This window comes from Plectrocnemia conspersa, unplaced genomic scaffold, assembly GCF_051122295.1.
Source record: "Plectrocnemia conspersa isolate PC_06_02 unplaced genomic scaffold, ASM5112229v1 ptg000005l, whole genome shotgun sequence".
NCBI lineage: Eukaryota > Metazoa > Arthropoda > Insecta > Trichoptera > Polycentropodidae > Plectrocnemia > Plectrocnemia conspersa.
The window spans coordinates 24,808,432-24,830,483 of record NW_028277169.1 but is presented as its reverse complement, the minus strand read 5'-3'; the positions used below and the strand labels follow the sequence as shown (position 1 = coordinate 24,830,483).

At 33.6% G+C, this 22,052-nt stretch overlaps 2 protein-coding genes across 13 annotated transcripts in view; one reads left to right on the top strand and one right to left on the bottom strand.

The window, feature by feature from the left end:
• AGO1 (protein argonaute-1) overlaps nucleotides 1-22,052 on the bottom strand; it is a 38,415-nt gene that overhangs the window by 6,135 nt on the left and 10,228 nt on the right. Inside the window, exons 2-9 of one of the 12 annotated variants that reach the window (XM_088185754.1) lie at nucleotides 15,646-15,764; nucleotides 14,499-14,638; nucleotides 5,447-5,521; nucleotides 2,882-3,159; nucleotides 2,365-2,809; nucleotides 2,075-2,297; nucleotides 1,601-2,012; nucleotides 1,320-1,471 (exon numbers count right to left, since the gene is read on the bottom strand). In XM_088185754.1, coding sequence (XP_088041880.1) covers nucleotides 1,320-1,471; nucleotides 1,601-2,012; nucleotides 2,075-2,297; nucleotides 2,365-2,809; nucleotides 2,882-3,159; nucleotides 5,447-5,521; nucleotides 14,499-14,638; nucleotides 15,646-15,719 — 1,799 coding nt within the window. In that variant the 5' untranslated portion in view covers nucleotides 15,720-15,764. Of the gene's footprint in view, nucleotides 1-1,319; nucleotides 1,472-1,600; nucleotides 2,013-2,074; nucleotides 2,298-2,364; nucleotides 2,810-2,881; nucleotides 3,160-5,446; nucleotides 5,522-8,846; nucleotides 9,068-14,498; nucleotides 14,639-15,645; nucleotides 15,765-22,052 lie in introns of those variants that run through there. The other 11 variants (XM_088185755.1, XM_088185756.1, XM_088185757.1 and 8 more) reach the window with 11 other exon arrangements.
• Nucleotides 14,882-15,429, top strand: LOC148235273 (uncharacterized). The gene has a single exon (XM_088185766.1). The coding sequence runs from the start codon at nucleotides 15,020-15,022 to the stop codon at nucleotides 15,194-15,196; it is 177 nt and encodes a 58-aa protein (XP_088041892.1). The 5' UTR covers nucleotides 14,882-15,019; the 3' UTR covers nucleotides 15,197-15,429.

Here is a 22,052-nt window from a genome sequence, read left to right as displayed (position 1 = left end):
ATTATACAAACTTTCCCTTTCAGGTATGCACATATTTTCCGCTCAGGGACATCCCCACCACTAAAACAAGTCAAAACATGATGAGCCCGAACGTCATTCGGGGAAATCACTACCAAACAAATCAAAACATGCTTAGCCCGAGCGTCGCTCGGGCTAGGCAATACACGATCAAACTCCGCGCCCGAGTCGCGCAAAACTGTCAAGTGGTTAAAAGGGACAGATTGTAGTTTTTTCATGCGGCTACGTTTGTGTTAAAATTTGTTTCTTTGAATGTTTAAAAAACATTAGAAATCAGAGAAAATCTTCAACGTATGTAAATTAGTACCAGTAAATCTAGGAATACCTAGGGAAGAAACAAAGAAATAACGAAAAATCAACAACAGCACCAGCTGAATTATATAAATTTAACGTTTTTACAGATTATATTATCGATAATTTGACAACTGGATTTAATGCAGCAAAATAAATAAATAATACATTCAGTTTCATGTGGTTCTTCCTAAAAGAAAATCTAGAAAATCTCGAATCTATCCTGAAAATATTTTTTAAAATATGTCATTTCAGTAAAATCATATCAGAATACAGCGGCCCTGATAATGATCCTCGAAATTAAAAATGTTGAAAAGCAATTTAAGGCGAGATTCGATGATTTTGAAAAGATTGAAAATATCATTCTTTTTTTCAAATTTAATTAAATAATGTCTTGTTTTGGCTCTGCATATTTACCTGAATCCACATTATCTGACATTATAAAATCAGATATACGAAATTATTTGAGTAATGAACATATTGACCATTGTTTACGATTATTTATTTTATCATATAATCCTGACTTTGAAAATATTGCCAAATCTGGGCAGATAATAATATTTTATCTAATGTAGTATTTACTGTTTCTATTTTTTTTTATATGATTATATATTTTTATCTACTGACATGTTTAATAAGCATTCTTTATTTGTAAATTAAAATAAAATATATATAGGGAAGTAAAATGCCATTACTAAAAGGTTGGGCAGCCGTAGATTATATATCATGATTCAAAATTCATATTAACCACTTACTCCATGCGGTTGTTTTATAACGTAATATATTAGTGCAGCAATATCCATATGTAACAATGGCAAAATATTAACTTATCTGTTTTGAAAAATACCATTCCACGATGAACTATATTTATTTCGAAAACTTTTATATCTAAAATTATGTTTATAATATAACTTTAGTTTTAATAAAAGCTGTAATGATATCGTTGCAGATCTCAACGTTTAATGTAAGAATTGTGTTTAAAGCTATGATATAAAATGCTTTTCTCATACTTCAATGCGTCTTCCCGTACTGTGCGCTGAGGGGCAAAGCAAGCAATAGCCCAAACGCGGATCTCGACGCCAGTGAAGAACTGCTTTCCGCGCATGTCCCACACTCCCTGGTTGGGCAGCGCCTGCTGCTTACTCTGTGAACAAGCAATCATCTTACTCCGACATCGCTACTGTTCACTAACCAAATTTAGGAGGTCTAATACACAAATAAATGATATTAAAAATAAAACAAACAAACATGCAGGTATAACTTTACGTTAAGGAATAAAGTTTGTAATTACTTGTCCTCCCAATGAAGTGACCCTTCCGCCGTATTGCAGCTTTGGCGGCGGCAGGACGCGACCTCGCACTTCCATCATGTTGTTGCTGATTGTCAGCCCGAACTCTTGAACGTAGGCGTCGGTGTTGAAATCTGCACGTCTGACCAGAGTGTTTATCTCTCGCTCTCTGTCGGGGGCGCTGCGGGCCGTGGCCTTAATCATGGTCGACGTTTGCATGTCGGTCAGCTTCTTGATGCACCTCTGTCCCGGCACGATGTTGCACACTTCGAGCGGCAAGTATGTGTGTTTGTGTTCTTGGCCAACTTGCAAGCACGGCAGATGAGGATATCTCAGCTTCATCTTGTATTTATCTAAGAAATACTTGGCGACTGTGCATTCGACTGTTTGTCCGTTTTCCAGCTGCAGCGGGAATCTAACGAGAGAATAATATTATTATTTCACAATAATAGCAATATATAGACTCAAACAACTCACGATTGCATTTGTGCCGGTCTTCGAGTCACGTTACAAACTCGATATTTGCGCTTCATTGTACCACAGTGAGTTATCTCTATCTTCAGACCCTTTATCTCCTTTGTGAACTTAACACGTTGGGAGTCGGTGAGCGGTTTCCTCTGTTCGTTTATATCGCGTATATCCAACACTTCGCACATGAAGTCGATGACTGGTTGCGCTTTATAGAAAGCGGTTGCAGACACTGTCGATATTATAAAATAAATAAGAGGTCTCCTAGCAGATTAATTAAAAAATAAAACAAAGCATACCGTCGATGTTTAGCATCATCTTCCATTGACTGGGACGTACGGATTGATGGAAACCGAACCAAACCTCTCTTCCGCCTCCCAGAGGATGATAGTAGCCCTCGGGAGACGAAAAGAAACTACGACCTACCGGAGTGTAGGTCATAGATGGTAAATGTCGCATGACAACGTCCAAAGCGAGGATCGCATCGTACGGAATCTGTCTCGTGCGTCCTTCCAACGCTTCTTCCAAAGCGAACAACGACACCTGCGCCACCCATTTTATATTGACTCGAAACACTCGATCTTTACCCTCGCCCGGTAACGTCACTTCCAGCTCCAGCCTATCGTTTCCTATCGGAAGCGGATCTCTGGTGTACAGATTGTTTCGTCCGTCGAAGACAGGCTTCAGAGTTCCGAATAGTTTGCTGTATGCGTGCACCATGATCTCGATGATCTCTCTATTGACCTGATTTGTATAAAATTAAAGAGTTAAATTATTTACATACTACTTATTCGACTTCAATTTTGTTTAATTTACTTTGCGAGGGCATTTGTCCGGCTGAATGTTGATATCGTAATGGTGTACGAAACCGCGAGGCATGGATATTTGAAAGTGATTGGCTCTGAGGCCAATGGGCCGCCCTTCGCGGCCCAAATTCGGACGGCGCGGACATGAGAAGAGAGGAAGTTCGGGGGTGGCCTGCGGCGGCGATTGCACCAACCCCAGGGTCCCGCTCCCTCCGACGCTTCCGCTGCCGCCGGACACTCCGGTGACTCCGCTGGCATTGGATCCGACGCTTCCGCTCGCAGGTGGCGCTATAACGAAACAGAACAGTTTACTTTTTTTGCAATTATATTCTAACAAAGAAGCGTTTAGAGATCACGTCTAAATAAGACATATTTAGATTTAAATAAAAGGTGCTTTGAGTCAAAATAATCAGAGCCTGTGCCAAAATCAGCACTAGAATAAATAATTCGAAAAGAACAGAACTATGGCTTATATGTGAGAAAATAAATCAGTTACGTAGGATTATAAATGATATAATAAAGAAAAAGTATGATAATTAATGATGATGGATCGCGTTTATTCAACGTGTTGATGTGAAAATCGAATAACTTCAAACAAACGGGAAGAACTGAGCAATGTATCGTTTAAATGCAAGATAAAAATAATTTGCATTTTACTTACCTGATATAAAATAACATTTTAGTTGAAATCTTAGTGGCAATTAATAAGTAAACAAATTAAAATCAGATTAAATCTTATGTATTTTTAGAGCAACTTAATATACATGTTACAGTAAAGGTATACGAAGAAGATATGCACTTTAAAATTGGAGAAAAATAGTTCATTATTTATACTGAGCGGCATCACTGATAAGAATAAAAGTTTTGTCTTAACCCTTTAGTTGCCGAGCCTTTTAGGATATTAATGTATGATCGGAAAAATTGTATTTGTACTAAAGCCTATAAAAAATGTATCCAAAACTTTTTTTAATGATGACGCCGAATTTGGCAATTCTCGCTATAGTAGCAAAAGCAGAAATATCGGATTTTGGAAACTGAAAAGTATAGTACAGTATTTAATTGTTTTGAGCGTACTTCTGCAAAATGTGATAATTTGTTAAATCAGGAAGAGAAATAGTTTTCTTCTTATGGATGGAGTAACAAAACCTCACAGATCATTTAGCATATGCAGGCTTTTTTTTTTCTTGCCCTTTACCATTAAATTGGCCGATTTAAAAACAGTAGTACGAGTCTTAGAAGACCGAGCACTGAGGTAACAAAGAAAATATTATTGCTGTGGAATAACAATAAGTTACTGCTCATTTCGGTGCTGTGATTATTGGGACTTACTTATTCTACAGATGGCACATAGGGAAACCTAGGTACTCGACTTTAATCTTAAAACAACTAATCAGTCATAGGAATGGTGTTGAACAAAAGAAATTTGAGATTGTGAAGGGATATTTGATATAGTGGATCACTATAACAAACTGGCCCAAGCTTCTGGGAAGAATATGAACATTAACTAGCCACCATCCAATATCTAAAGCTGCTATATAGACATATTCTGATTGAATATAATTGTTTGAAGAGCAATTAATATTAAATTAATTATATTAACATTGTATATAAACCATAAACTGCAAATTTCAACTTCATATATTCGTATACATACTGTACCATATATATTTAAATTAAAGCGTTTTATTAAAAATGTACCTCTAACATTAATTATGCATACACCGAAAACATAAATTAATCGAACGAACAATGTAGATATATTGTTTGAACTATTTAACTACAAACATATAAAAAGCACAACTAACAGAGCCTTATCGACAACTAATACAAATAACAACAACACAAAGAACAAATTGTACATCACTACAAATCAACTACAAATAAAAAATATAAAATACATGCAAGCTACAATACAAAAAAGTAAAATTAAATCATTACCACGTCCATCTTTCCCAAATAAAGAAATACACTCCGTAATAATCTATATCCAAATATGTGTGACATTTACTATTGTTTATATGTTTTAAAGATAGACCGGGAGACTCGGTTTACGCGCACGTCACAATCGAATTTTTGCTCTCACACGCATGCACGAACAACGGAAAACCTCGTTACGTATGAACAAACACGACCACTCGTCAAAAAATATATATATAATAATATAAAATAATGCACAACCAATTACAAAGTTTTACGACGACGTTTACTTTAGATCGAGTCTAAAACTTACACGCGGCGAACTCGTTAACATATTCGACTCGCCTCCAAAGTTATTAGAAATATAGAAAAACATTCTAAAAATATAAAGTAAGAAACAGATCGATATCATTAAAAACATTTAAGTTGATCATTGTAAACAAAAATAATTTAAAACAGTTAAATTATAAACATATTTTTTTGACACTACAAAAATTATACGTTTACTATAATTTTTTAATACATTCAATATCGCTTAAGCCGAATATGTTAACTAAACACCCGTATATACGTATATAAAATATAATAATATATATATAATAATAATAATATAAAAACAACAAATGTTAATTTTGAATATTGTCTTAAATGAGATTACGTGAGAGTTGTTCAAAGCTGGTCTGTGGCTGTGTTGGACTCGGAGGCCGCGGTGGCGTCGTGGTCCATGAGGATTCTAAAACGGTAATACACACGACAGGGTGAGAGATTTGGGCTCGTTTCACCACCGGCGTGCGGACGTAAGCGATGAAAAAATAATAATAAAAAAAAACAAACAGAAATGTATATGTATGTATATGTAAAAAAAAATGTACAAGCTCTACGCGCAGCTCTACCTTTACTCTGCATATTTATATAGGACGAGGTGTATATGCGATCATGCTTAACGAATAATATTCAAAGGAAAAACAAAATCACAACATAAATTCCGACTATATGTATATACAGTGAAGTGATTCGAAAAAAAATTGTGAACGAAAATTAAAATGAAAATTGAGGTCCTTTTATAACGTGAGAGCGTTTACATAAGTATATAACGTATCCATATATTTAGATTGAAACAATGAACATATATTTCAAGCGGAGACGTTGTCAACCCGTCAGACCCCCTGACCTATTTATTATCCAACATTTTCCTGAACTTTTTTATGGATTAGTACATAATTATTTATACTAGATTGTAGATTACGTACGTTGAAATAATTAATTTAAAAGCAATTATCTTACAAATCAATATTTAAAGATAAGCGATTGCAGTATGATGAGTAATATTATGAGCAAACTAGAATAATTTTAATGCCCATATTTTTTATTTTACATCCTCCACTGGATGTAAATGAATAACAATTAATTGGAATACAAATTTTCCATCGTCAGTACTGAAATTAAAAATATGATTATTTACTTAAATGATATCGAAATATTATTTATAAAAATAAATTAATATATTTCAAAATGGGCACTATGTTAACTGCACTTTTCTATGGGAGCCAAATATGTTTCAACATTTGGGGTTCTGTATGTTTTTTACATGGAAAATGAGCTTAGGGAGAGAAAGATGTTCTGATTCTTGACATATGGAAGATTTCAGAATTATAAGAAAATATGAAATTAAGAACTTGTTTAAATGCCTTTACCTACCGTTGACTATACTATATTTGCGTTAACATAGGCAGTTCGAGAGCTATCCATTTCATCATTATTCATAATTGAGAAAGAAATGGCAAGTTTGGGTTTAAGCCACTACTATTAGTTCTAAAGCACACAGTACGGATATAAGTGTGATATACTTATCATTACTCCTGTTTATATTTTGAACAAATTTATAAGAATTAAAATCATTACTATATTTTTTATATTTAACAATCCATCAGAGTAATAATAAGTATATCGAATGTAAATATGTTTATGGTGTGCTTTAGAGCTAATAGTAGGGGCATGAACATAAACTTGCCACCTCTTTCTCAATTATGAATAATAATGAAATGAATAGCTCTCGAACCGCAAATAGAGTATAATTTTCTTGTCAAAAGTTTAAACATTTATTGCCGAGCCTTTTGGGATTACCCCTGAAGCAAATACCGTACAGCTTATTAAAAATGCATGTAAAACAAATTTAAATGGAATAACAGATGTTATTCAATGATAAAAAAATCAGATATATTTCTGTATGCAAAAGAATTTTCATATCATTTTAAAACAGATTAACAAATCAAGCTTGTTAAAGAACTTAGCTGGGGTAAATACACTAACGGTCAAAAGTTTAAAACCAAAACCTGCACCGATGTTCATTATTAAAAATATTGCTACCCAATTAAAGAATAGACTATTTTCTGTATTTGCCATAATAATATTATGGCATATGTTTTTTTAGACTCACCCTTTCTAAAAGGGACAAGCGTAACTAATCCGGTCCAGCTTATAAATATGTGATAGTGAAGGTTTAACATTCTTTTAATTTTTTTCTATGCACATTCTTTTACTTGCATTCGAAACTATAGAAATCACAATTGGGACAATTTTTATTTAGTTTTGTATCATTGAACTTAATACTATTGGACTGTTTACGAGAGTTAGATTTGCAGGTGATAAAAATAAAAATCTCTTGCTATAAATGGGGCGTAAAAAGCTGCAATTGTCGCTCTTCACTGGGATATATTGCATAAAAATGAAATAGTTATTAAAATATTTAATGATACAGAACTAAATTGTAATAAACCTCAATCTAGAAGTCCAGAATTACACCAAAACAATGGGATCAGCATATGGTAATTTCAAGTAAAAGGCTTGTGGCAATAGAAATTTGCTCTCAAGTGAAAAAAAGAGTACAACGTCGATTAAGGGTAACAAAACTTTGAGGACGAATTGTTGCCAAAAAGTATTTGTTACGACAAGAAAATGAAAAGAAGAAGTGCGAATGGGTAGGGCACTGAAATCAGACACTTAAAGATTTTACAGTCTAGCAAATGAAAATTTGAAAAATTTGGGTCAAAATGGAGAGTATTTATTAGTCAGCATAAAAATGAGTCTTAACTGTATTGTGCCAACTAAAGCAAAGTGGGGTTGAATTATGATGTGGGGGGTGTTAAAACCACGTACTACATATGTGTAAACATTTAAACATGCCAGGTTTTATTTTCCAACAGGACAACGCTCCCTTGCAGAACACTTGTAAATTGTGCAGGGGGTTTCTATAAATAAATGAAGAAAAAAAAATATTATAAAATACGCTTTTAGATTAATTTTCAAGGAAAATATGATTGTATATAAATAAATAAATAAATATTTTTTTCGAATAAATTTGACCCCTGATAACAATTGTGTTGAATAGTAAATAAAAATATAATCCGTCACCACTTATGAATGACGAACAATAGTTTTAAAAGTTGGAGATCTAATTATGCTACATTGTAACATAGATTATACAATGGAATTAGGTGGTGTTATTAAATGACATGCCTTTTAACTTTAAAACAATACTTTTTACCATAGATAACAAAACAAGTTGTTATGACAATGATCATGATGTATTTTCAAAAATGTGTTGAAAAACTCACATTGACGTCGATACAGTATGGAACACAGTTTTTAGTACACTATGGTTTTAAAATAAAAATATGGATACGTTATATTTCGTTGGTCTCAAAGCATAAAATAGGCGACCATGAGACGCGTCGTAGACGAGACGACGCGCCATTTGACACGCTTCGCGTCGCGGTCGACATTTTGAGGTTAGGTCGCCGGAGGTTAGACGGACGCAGCGCGCCTCGCGCGCTCCGCCCCCTGTCGTTTTCACGTCAGGATCGGCCAGGTCGCGCGAGATCCGATTTGACGTTTGAAATATGGGCGAAAGGTCAACGAACTCTCGGCGAAGAACAGCGGAGCGGAGCGGGCGAGAGGTGGCGCGCGGGACGGGGGGGTCGCACGTGAAGGCTACGACGAGCCTCAGGGGGGCTGGCGCTCCACCGCAGGCGAGAAGAGCGGGGCGGGGTCGCACTCACGCTGCTCCACGGGATACATGGCGGCGGCTGCGACTGCTGCTAAGGTTGCTGGTCGTCGCGGAAGGCTGTGCGGCGAGGCTCGCGAGGGGGGGCCTCGGTCAGCAGACGCGGGGCGGCGCGCCCGACATCCCAGTGGGGCGACGCGCGGCCCTAACCCGACCGATCGCGGCCATGACGCGCGCGCAACGCGTCTCTCGCTATAGCCGACCGCCGACCGTCGATTATTCTCACCCGAAGCGCGCACGCTTTCGCTCGCCTCGAATCTGCATTATCGATTCGCTAACTAAATACCGTCGACATTTCACAACCGACCGATTAGAAAGCTCTCTGATAAGTAACTCTGCCACTAGAAACGCACCCCCTCATATTGCGAGGGTATTTCAAAAATTAAATATTTATTAAAACACAAACTGACAACCTCCCCCCACTATTAATGTACAGAAAATATTTTTTATTTAGTTTTATATATTAACGATGATAAGCATTTTATATAATATTTACACATAGAGCACAGTATCAAAAATACAAAATACATACATTTAATTTTAATATTTTTTTACATTGAATACGTTGAAATAATACTATATAGTGTTTATTGACCATCGTGACGCATTACGGGTAATCAAATATATTTTTTTAGTTATCAAACTAATTATTTATTATAAATATGACAATAACAGACAACAAATGCTGCTACACGTCATCTTATATTAAATATGAGAAAGTTGTTTCGGTTATATGCAGGATAATTCATCTCATTTTGATATGTACGTTTGAATATAATCAATTATATGCTGCTCTAAAACGTCTATGAAACACAATTTGACAGTTGCGAAACGTCCATTTGTTATCAAAACCAAACCCAACATAATGAAAGCTCTAAAATTATTTCTAGTTTTAAACTTTCATCAGGTAAAGTCCAAAATACAAACTAACAACTTATCTCTCAAGAAAAATAAACGGATCAAGTACAAACAGACGTCGCATCTCGCATTTGTTCCATAGTTTGTCTGCACTAGAATATTACACTAAGTTTTAAAAATATGATAGCGATGCTTACCGATATTGCTTCGGATTTCAAATATAAGAGTGCTGGGCAAAATGCATTCAAACCGAATTTTGGTCAAAAAAAGGGCGCAAAAACAATTATCACTACTCAGAAGTTAAAAACTCACGTCAAAAGCAATAAATCGTGTCGGCGACAGCACGATTTTATTGCTTTTGACTTGAACTTTTGATTTCTGAGAAGGAATAATTGTTTTTTGCGCCCTCCTATTGACCAACATATTCGGTTTACATATGCTTCATTCGATTCTCACTTATTGTAAGGCGTAATATTGTTACAAAAAGCCTTAATATGATCGCTACATAACCAAGCGTTTCCAGTGCGACGGCACGATTTTATTGCTTTTGACATGGATTCTAAGCAGGGACTCCCCTGAATTTGGCCAGAAATATGCATGTCATTTACTGAAATACTATAAAATCGTGATGAAATCAAAATATTAAAAAAATGGCCACTGACTAGCCAACCAAAATCTGAAACGATATCCCTGATTACAGATTAAATTGTAAGCAAGAATACTTGCGGCCAACCTTTAAAAACGGAGTTAGCGTGCAAAAAAAAGCATATTACTGAGTACATGACTCAGTATCGCGAATATGATCTCGAAATAAATAGTATAAGTCGTAACAAGTGTTGGAAACAAGTAAATGCATTGAACACTGCAATCATTCCGTTTATATGCAGAAAATGAACAAACTACATATTTATTTGCAAAAATAATATTGAAAAATCAGGTTGAAAACGTCACTTCCGTGAGATGAAAAAAAAACGTTTTGCAGAAGGTTTGACTGTATTTTGCTGATCACGATGACTATTTACTTATGTTACTGCCAATAGTTAGTTATATAATTTAATATGTGGGTGTATCGCGGAGAAATATCTAAAATATTAACATTTTATTCGACCTATTTATAGATATTCACATAATAAGATTAGCTTTTTATGATCGTTAATAGGTTAAGAAGTGGCTAAATGAAAAAGCGAGGCTTTTTCATTTAGCCACTTCTATTATTATATATATATATATATTTCTTTATTTTTTATTTCACACAACGTTTGTGATAAAAATCCGTGTATATACATATGTGATGAATTTGTATGTGTATGGGCAGGGCCTAACAGGACCGAATTTTTTAATTCGCTTAAAAATCTTAAAAAAATTCGATCCTGTAAGGCCCTGCCCATACACATACAAATTCATCACATATGTATATACACGGATTTTTATCACAAATGTTGTGTGAAATAAAAAATAAAATAAAATGATGTAGCCGAAACCATCGTTATGTCTAGCAAGCTCGTTGAGAAGTTGAATGACTAGTGTCAGATGATAATCGATAGATTGTAAGCACCCATCATCAATTTAAAAAAGTGCTTAATTGAATATTCGCTACGTTCAGAATGCAATAAATTGTACCCCAAAGCTCATAGTCAAAAGGCGTTGGGATACAAACAGAGATACGATCCGTACTCCCTCATGTGAAGATGTTTAAATCCTTTAACAAGAAAGGAATAATTTATATTGCCGAGATTCCAGACAATGGAGTCAGATTCGAGTACGGTACGGTACAATTTAACTGACGAATCACCGATAAATTATCAGTGATACGTGCTCTTCATTATGAAAGCTGAGCTTATTTTACTATGTGCGTACTAAATCTCTATCCTCAATCTGAATATCAAGATCATTTATAACTGTGTTGAATGGCATATGATTTACCAGGGTTCATTTCAACAATAAATAAAAAGCATCTCGTAGATATGAAGAGCTAATAATCGCTCTATTAGATTTTGATATTATTTGTCATAAGTACTCAATATGCTTCCAAGTGCTGCAGAGATCAAATCTTGGTTCACTGCTATTTCTTATTTATAAATGCTTTAATAAATACGGCGATCCAGTCGTACTTATTATCAATAAGTATGAATGAATCGCAGTGTTTATCAAATCATTTATAAACCGAAGGAATAGCAGTGAACCAAGATTTGATCTTTGCACCACTAAAGCATATTAAGTACTTATTTGAGTAATGCGAATTATAAATCATAATTGTTGACGATTTATTATCAGAGATTAGTACAACAAACAACGAATGACTCGGGTGAATGATTCATTTCGCAAACATCCCTTTCTGATTGAAATAAATATTATTTGAAAAAATATTTGAATATGGGCAATGTAAGTTGCAATGCTTTTTAGACAAGTGCCATACATATATACAAGTTGATTCTATGTTGGCCACACTGTCAATAATCACGCGTGTTTTAAATGTCAAGTGTTGACTTGCAACAACACATTTACGAAACGGATCGTTTAACTACCGCTCAACGTATTAAAATTGTTCAATTGTTCTACATAAATAACAATTCTGAAAGAACTGCGTATTGAAATTTACATGAAGATTATAGACAATTTCATCGTCCTACTGAGCGAATCATTCGCAACGAAATGAAAAATATTGAAGAGACTGGAAGCGTTGGAGATATGGTAAGTCCTGTGCATCATCGTGTAACAGTTAATTGTGCGCGCTATAGAAGCACGATAACCGATTGTTTTTGATATTAAATTGAAGATATTGATGCGGAAGACATGTGGTTCCAACAAGACGGCGCAGCGTTAGATGTTTTGCGTGAAAAGTACCCAGGTTGCAATATTTCACGTTTTGGTTATATCAAGTTCATCATGCGATTTAATGCCGTTGGATTTTTTGTGAGGTTACGCTAAGAGTCATGTCTACGCTGACAAACCCGAAACGTTGGTGCACCTAAAAACCAACATCCCCCAAGGTATAGCCGAGATACCGTCTGAAATGTACTAAGAAGTCATCGAAAGGATCGGCTGCTGCAAAAGGTCCAGAGGAAGCTATTTAATTGATCCGAAGATATTGTTAAATTCATAGTTTTTAAAAACAGAAACTGAAGTTGGATCACTTTTTACGTAGGGTCTGATATTTTTAGCTTCCCCCAAACCGATAATTTACAAAATTATTCAAGTAGGCAAGACAATAATTGCTAAAAGAATATTGGAAAATATTTATAAATTTATGTCTATTACTATTTTGTATTTTTTTTCTTTAGCCGTTACTAACAATGAGAAAAATCCGATTTATTAGTATATTTTTGTTTAATTCTGTAAAAACTATCAAGATCACGCTACGCCAATATCTGCAAAAGTCGAGCAGTCAGCATAATAATTAAATTATATTGATTAGTTACAATATTAAGTAATAGCGATAACGCGTTATTTCAAATGGCGCACGGCCCCGAAGTTGCGAGCGCGACTCGCAGTAACGAACACGCGTTCATTCGAGGCGCTGATATGTCGATTCCATTCTCGGGTACGTTCGGCAGATCCGGTGGCGTGGCCTCCGCCATCGCCAGGGAGGTGAGGCTGTTGAATCTCAAAGCGGCGCAACGAGTGGTCATAGCGTTCGATCCGTTCCACGACAAGATCAAACACACGCGGTAAGATTTGCCGAATGGCGGCCGCGAACATAACATAACCTCAACGCCGCCGATCAATAATGACCATTGTTTATGTTTTGCGACGCAATTTTCAAGTTTTACGGTTAATGTTTGCTGTTTATTGTTATTAAGTGTCAATCCGATTTGACAGTAGTGGTCGGCCATGTTGTTTATTTTTATGAATGAAAATTCACAAATCAATATGGCGGACAAAAGAAAAATGTTGGATACTTTTCTATTCGCGTTATTAGACGTGTCGGAATTTCTAATTCGCGAAGATACTAAGAATCGATAAAACTGGCTAATTATAAACGAGGCAATCTGGAAAGTACAACTTTCTTGAAAATTTGTTAAAAAAATAAAAACACTGAATTCTTTTCGGTTGTTGTCGGAGAGCCAAGTTCCTTTTCAACAAAAAGTGCCGAACAAATAAAAATAGTAGGAGCAAGGTCATGGTTATATAGGGATACTCGAGGACTTGAATTTTGGTAATATCTTGTTAACATAACTATTCTAGCCGTTGGCAATGCTGGCTGCCATAAACATGGAGTTTTGCCCGGAAAAATCGCACAAAAAAAGGGCTGCTCAATATATATATATCAATACGATATAATCATTAACTATTAAGAAGTAATTCAGGCTCAAGGGAATCTTCTACTTTTGCATAAATCAAATCGGACGATTAATAACCATAATTGTAACGTCTTCAACAAATTTGGATGTACCGTTTTCCAGATTGCTTCAATATTATAATAGTTTCGCGAATAACATTCTTAAGTACATATAGTCTGAAATCTATCAAGTGAGAGTAAATCTCATATGTTGTTTGTAAACAATACTGACCTTAGGTTAGATATTATTTATAATGACTTATGACATTTAATTGTTGTTTTTCAGTTACTTAACAGGACATAATGATAATTTATAATTATTTATGAGATGTTTACAATTCTAATTATTTTAATCTACTAAAAGTGCAATATTGCTGTATTATATCTACTTATTCTAAATATAATATAATAATAGTAAAGATCTAGCGTGCGACAACGCAGAGTTAAAAGATTTTTATAGTAAAAATTCAAGTTTCTAAAGTACGTTAGCATTATTAAATATGTACTTACCGCCGCATTGTCCGCAGCCATAAGACTTGCCGAGAATGTTCACGGCGTGGTTTAATTCCAGGACCGCAATAGCCGGTATCGACAGATGAGCCAATTTCTCCGGCCCGCCTGGTGTCAATTCCCTTTCGGTCGACATTCTCCTGTAAAAGTATAATATGTTTTAATTTTTGTCTTACAGGGATTTTGCGCATTTCATAACATCTCGTAAAATCCAAAATGCAAATCCAAGTTGCCTAATAAAAACAGAGATATTCTGCAATAGGGGAGAACCGACAGTAACTCTGAAAATATTACCAGAGTTTATAGGTAATTTGATTATTTTTTTATTGGTATTTTCATTGTGCTGCAAATACTTATTTAATATTTTTTATAGATAAATTAGGCTCTAATGAAATAGTAGTCAAGACTGGAAATTTGACGTGTTTAGAACTATTTCAAATCGTCAATAAATACGTGACGCCGCTAGCTCCAAAGGAAGAAAAAGTAACATTAGTAGGAAAAGCGAGGAAATTTGGTAAAAAATGAAGCATAAAAAGGGAAACTTGTACGTAGTCGATCAAATTTACAACCAAGTCCCGGCCTTCACGGACGTCTTTTCCGAAGATAGTTTTTACGCATTCGTTATATGTTTTGTTTTAACGACCATTTTGGTAGCATTTGTGTTGTCTAAATTCATCACACTAAAACCGGTGGAATGAGATTGTGTCAAAAATGATTAAGTTCAAATATAAATTAGCCAACCATTAATCAATGTGATTTTGTTAATGCTTACTAATGACCCTCAAGCACTGATTTTTATCCTCGAAATGAATTAATTTCAATCTCCCACCTTATTGTTCTGTTCCTATTTTCTTTTAAATGTACGTATATAAATGTTACCAAAATGATTTTATTTAGTTGTTATGTGTTAAATAAAATATATATTATGTGATATTATTGTGTCTTATTTTATTTATAACATTGGAAATGATTTTAAACGGGACAATTGAAACGATCTTCCAATTGAAAGCGTTGAATATGCAGCGCTTGCGTCAGTAAAAATAATAGCACGTTACATAGTTTTTGATTGGGTCGTAAACAAATACCCGATGTGCATAAAAATTTCAACACAAGACTGAATTCAAAATGTATATATCTATCACTATACCTCTTCGTACTTCTAATCTTATATTCTACATAGCCTTCTACATAGGTTTCTCCATCAAAGCAATGTTTAAGCATTAGCCAGACGTCAAAATCTTCCGCTTCGTTTTCCTCGTATTCACCCTGGAAATTAAAAACGTAATTACACTACTGTGTTAACAAAAAATGTTGTATTCATCCAAATTGTTGTTCTTCTAATCGAATAATTTCGAGAGAAAATCGAGAATTATATAGGTATATTTTCTAAGTTTAGTCGAGACTCGAGGCAGTCTCATTTTTATTTTGATTTGTTAGTGTTTGACTGCACTGCGTAAAATGTTTTAAATTTTTTTTAATGCAAATCAAATAAAAAAAATGTAATTAATTTGTAACTTTATGTATAAAATAACATAAAATATAATTTTTAAAATTATGGTCTCGTGATATATGCTCCAACATCTGAAGATGAAGACATCGCCAGTGCATAAGACGTTTTGCCACTAAACATGAAACGAGGCTCCAAAAGCACGTCAACATTGAGGGAGTCAAACTTCTCAATGTGGACAACTTGAAAAGACAGTTGAAGAGAACTAAACCCTTCGAACCTATCTAGTTTTCATAATTGAAACTTTACTTAATTTACTATTAGTGATTGTGTAATGTAGAACAGAAAACTTTTGGACGCCAACGGGTGAACAGTGTTTAAAACATAAATTATTAAACATAGAGTAAAATTAATTGTTGGTCATAAACAGGATCAGTTTTAATGTAACAAAAAAAGTGAAACTATAATTAGAAAATATTATTAAAACTAGAATTTCATGGTGCAAAAAAATATGGTTATTGTATCTCTTAACTAGAGCTGCGGAGCCAGAATCAATTTTAGTTAAATAGAGGGCCCGCGTCTTTGTTTAGTCAGTAGCCCCCTCCAAAAAAAAGAAGCATCTCCGCCCCCCCCAGCGACTACTCTTAAGAGCTGCATTCACAAAGAGAAGTCCCCTTAGTGCCGACTTATACTAGAAGCCAGTGCTATGTCAGAGCGAGCCTTGCTGAGTGCAGCCAGAGGATAAAGGCCCCCCGAATACCGTGTCTCCAGTGGTTTATTAGCTATTATTTTATTTTATGAAATACATATATAATGCAATGTTCAATTTAACCCTTTCTATGCTACAGATAAATATAATAATTGGACACCGTTTGGACATATTTTATGGAAAAATTACAATTAGTTATTAATAATTAATTTAACAATATCTACTCATAATATTTAATATGATATACTCAAGATATTCATATTTTAAGTAATCCAATTCTTTTTAAAATAAACATATCACTACATTTAGGGTTCTAAGCTAAACAATAAATGATAATATAGTGTGCTTTTTAGAGAAATTATTTCTTTATCCTCATACATCTTTTATTTATAGAAAAAATAATTTCAATAATATAAAAAGTCACAACTGAAATTTTTATAATAATAAATTAAAACAATTAAAAAAATTTTTTGTTATTGTACAAACATTGCACACAAAAATAATAATCGAAAACTATTGTATTAAGAAAATAAAAACGCAGCGGTCACGACAAAGGAAAAATGCATACTGGGTGAATCTATTTATTTTTGATTACAAACACCTGTGATTAAAACTAAACTTATTCAATGAGGTAAAACAATAAAAAAAAATCGCCAATCCTATGCGATCCGTGAGTTTTTTCACATATGGCAACACTGTTGCGCGAAGATTACACGGAGCGTCATGATGAAAATAAAAACCAATGTGTAAAACCCAAATTTTATATTTAAATTATTTTACCTTTCTTCCATGGCACTATATTATATTCAATTACTTTTTCAGTATGACCTAAAATCTCATAAAATGTTAGAATCGAAAAAGTTAAAAAGGCTCAATTGCGTCTCATTCAGCGTAGTTCACCATAAAACAAAAAACGTATATTTTGATCTATAGCTATTTGTTTAAAATATAATAAACAATTAACTTTAATAAAATGATTCCTATCGAGAATTGCTTTTCTTAAAAAAATATTTGGCCATGAAATTATAAGAAAATATTATAATATTTCAGACTTGCGGGTCACATTCGACTTTTTCCTGCATAAAAATAAACTGACATTTGATTTTAGATTATTCGCGAAAGACCGTCTCGAACAATGTTTCATGTCAGTAAATTAACTTAATATTGCGTAAAATACACGTGTCAATGTCATATATACGAAAAAGTAAGCAATTACGCAAACAGCTTTATAAAAATAACAATTCATTATTGGGCACGCGCAACGACTTTGTTAGCATGAGATACTATTTAGTAGAAGTTTCGAGGAACGAGCCAATATAATTGCATGAAACCCATAATATGTGTAAATGTATAATATTATAGCCATAACACAGTCGTGAAAAGCTGTTAGCCTTTAAAAGCATATGCATTTCATAGAGAGAAATTCTAAAAAATGGGTTTTTATGCAAAGGAACCGGATTAAAAGGCTAATTAACGAATAACAAGTGGTTTAAAGACAATTTGTGTTTAATAAGAAAATTGTCTTTAAACCTAGATACTAAAAAATTCATTTCAGATTTAGTAAGTACTGAAAAATGTTAATTGATAACAGATTTTATCCACTGTATCATTAAAGAAAACGCTGAGGTTCAATATTTACATTTGCATTAAAATACATAATTAACAAAATAATCAAATCAAACACACTGCATAAAATAATAAAATAGAAACAGACAAAATTACTAGAATCTCAAACAACAGTTTTTTAGTAAACTAATCAAAATTTTCATTAAAATTCAACCAAAGTCTGAAAAAGTGTATAATAAGTATGTGCCGCCCGGGGCGATCCTTAAAATTGCTGCCCCCCCCCCCATACATTTTTCTTGGAGGGTCATAAAATCAACGGCCCGCGCCCCCTCGTCTCCCCCCATAGCTACGCCACTGCATATAATATTGACCCTATTTTAATGTAAGCTTTAACGGACGACTTTTTTGAACAAGTCGAAATCAGCCATTTTTTTGAGTCAATACATGCAAGACTGCGGTCCACGAATGTTATACGAAGCCGTAAAACAACCTTGCGCACCCATCCAATAAATTTCTCAGCAAAAATAAAAAAATATGATCAATATACATTTATAACAAGCAAGAACGACGTGGTAACTGATACATGTGATTTTGATATATTACCATCGTGCCCGTTACATTTTAATATTTTTTAATGGTGCAAATTCTAAAAATCAAAGCCTACAAATCACTACAATCGCACAACGATGCGATGGAATATTTTTTGTGTTTGATAAAAATCATATTTGGGATGTATACTACACAAATAATAATATTATTGATTCTATAAAAATAGTATAATATTTGGCCACCCTTAAAATCGGCCGGCTGCGTACCTTGCTCGCGTTGCACCCTGTCCACGCGCGGCCCTGAGTCAGATGTGCAGTATGCATTTATCTCCAAATGCGTACGTGACCTTGCGGCCAAAATGGTCGAACGAGAAAATGACGGATTTACCGAACACTGAATTCGTAGACGGCCGAAGGAACCGCAGGGCTCGCCAACCCACAACGCGTACAAAATTATATTTTATTATCAATAAATACATTGGCGGAAAAAATCAAAATGAAAAATAATATTTAATATAATTATATTCATATTTATATAAAATGTATAATTAGTAAATTAGTGATTAGTAATTAATAAAAACACTCATACCGTTTTCACCATCTCTATCACTATTAATTAATCAAATAAATGCAGAAAAACACCCGTCACATACGACGTCTGCAATATACTGAGATCTACACACCCGTGCGCTTTGGTCGATCAGAAAAATTGGAGAGGGGGTATTTATATATTGAATGAAAATCGATCTTTTTGTGTCTGATATATGATACAAAAAATGTTAATTGAATTCAAAGAACGATAAGAAAGCTCACGATAAGCAAAATGACCGCATCCTGTGTTTGTACAAATAATACGTGAATAACACGAGTATATTGCTTTAAATACTAAGTACTACAAACAACCATACTGATTAATATTACACAAAGAACACGCTGCATATACATGTGTATAGTGTTTGTCGAAAATTAGTTATTATATCCATAAGTTAACTGCACTTTATTATGAAAGCCAAATACAATGGGCCAAAAGTCACTTTACAATTTAAAAATTAGATAACGTTTTCACTGTGTATTTTTAATTTATTTTTCTTTCAGATTCTAAATGTAAAAACTTGAGCTGTATACAGCATAGAAACATTTGTAAAACACATTGAATCATACTTTGGACATTAAAGCTCCATTGTTTTTACGCGGATAACATATAATACATGCGTCATTGTCATTAAATACATTATCCTTTTAAAAGCAGCGATATTAGACTTAATTCCGTGTTTCATGAAACGAAAGTCTGTTTAGGATTAGTGACTAGACATCAAGTCCATGCTGGCGACGTACTACTTAAATTTATCGACGGCTGTCTATTAATGGCGAAATCACCAGATACATCTAATATTATTTTATACATTTTATATTTTATTTGACAGTTCAATCTTTTCATTTTTTTATTTCAGATTTAAACCATTATTCTATTTAGATACGTTTTAGCGCGAGATACGATGTATATCATACTAAAATGTAGGCGACCACAAATAGCTTCACGGTCGACTGGTCGATCGAAATCGAAGCACTGGCCACCGAAGTGAAAGACAAAGTCATATACGTGAAAAAATTAAAAGTGTAAAGCATAACCCTTTAAGTAGTGAGTTAATTTTACGTATTTTTTCATAATTATTCATTAATATTTTACATTGCATTTATAGTAAATTATAGAAAAAAATCAGTGATTCTCAGCGTTACATTGCATTTATTTAACTACCTTTTATTATTATATTTTAATAATCTATTTTTTCAACACTTTTTTTATTATTAAATTTCGTTAATTAATTTTATATACATCAATATTTTTTATAAAATTAATATATTTTTATTATGTTCATTTATTTCTTACTCTGTAATTTATTCGTATTATTTTGTATAGAAATCATATACATTAAATCCAGGGCTGTGGAGTCGTTAAAAAAAAACACGACTCCGACTCCGACTCCGATTCCGATATTTACCAACAACACGACTCCACTCCGACTCCGACTCCGACTTCGACTCCGACTCAAAAAAGTTTAATTTTATCAGGTATTTTTGGTGTTTTTCTACACGTTTAATATTCATGCGCTATACACATTCATTATTACGCAATTAAAAATTCATAAATTTCATAATTTAAAAAATGCTCGGAGTCGCTCATTTTTCACGACTCCGACTCCGACTCCAACTCTGGCCAAAACACCACGACTCCAACTCCGACTCCGGCTCCGACTCCACAGCCCTGATTAAATCAAATTAAAAAATATAATATATAAATACATAATAATACTTTTTATTAAATACTTCTTCAGTTTTAAACAGGGCTGTGGAGTCGTTTATATTAAAATTTCGATAAGATAATATTAAAATATTAAATTTGTTTTTAATTATTTTCATGTAAAATAACAACAAAGAAGAAAGAACAAAAAAAAATATTATAATATTTCTTATGTATAAGACTCAAAATGAATTAGATCTTAAAAAAAGAATTGCTTCTAATACTTTTGTTTACTTAAAAAGTATGGCGCACGACGAACAATTAAAAAATATTAAAAAGGAGTCAGAGTCGGTCGATTTTTTACGACTCCGACTCCACAGCCTGGCAACAACTGTCCATTCAGCCATTCACCGCAGTAAGAATAATTACCAAATTTTTTGATTTTCAGCCTCGATATTTATTTTTTGTGAGATATCTAAAAGAGCGAGTGTTTGTCTCTTCTTGAACTGAATAGCAATACTAGCTGAAAAATCAAATAAAATAATGCGAGCCATGAATTTTCAAGTAGTTATTTGAATAACCCGATAAAAAATCCACATATGTTAAATCTAGTTTTAAAATGAATAAAAATATTATTACAGTGTCGCCGTACATGTACGGCAATAATAAATAACCAGTGACATCCATATTTCGTGCTTCCTGCTGTTCCCTCATTATTTTCTAGTAGAAAGCGACCATGGGAAAATGCTTAACAAAAATCGTCAATTTTGTACACCTAAGAATTTGATTAGCGACTCAAGATTTGAAAAACATTATTGTTAATTACCATAATTATGTTTAATCTTATGAACAATATTAATTGTCTCATACATCGAATAGTATTATTATACGTGTAATTTTGTCATTATTAGGAAGCGACCACAATGGTTTCGTTTAGAAAAAAACACACGAAAAACATACTTTTTGGATGTACATTAATGGACGAGGTTTAACAATACGGCTATTAGTCTAAATAAGGAAATATATAAAATACTTTTACTTGTTC

Coding starts and splice junctions, on each gene's coding strand:
- LOC148235273 (XM_088185766.1), top strand. CDS start 15,020: ATGAAGCATAAAAAGGGAAACTTGTACGTAGTCGATCAAATTTACAAC.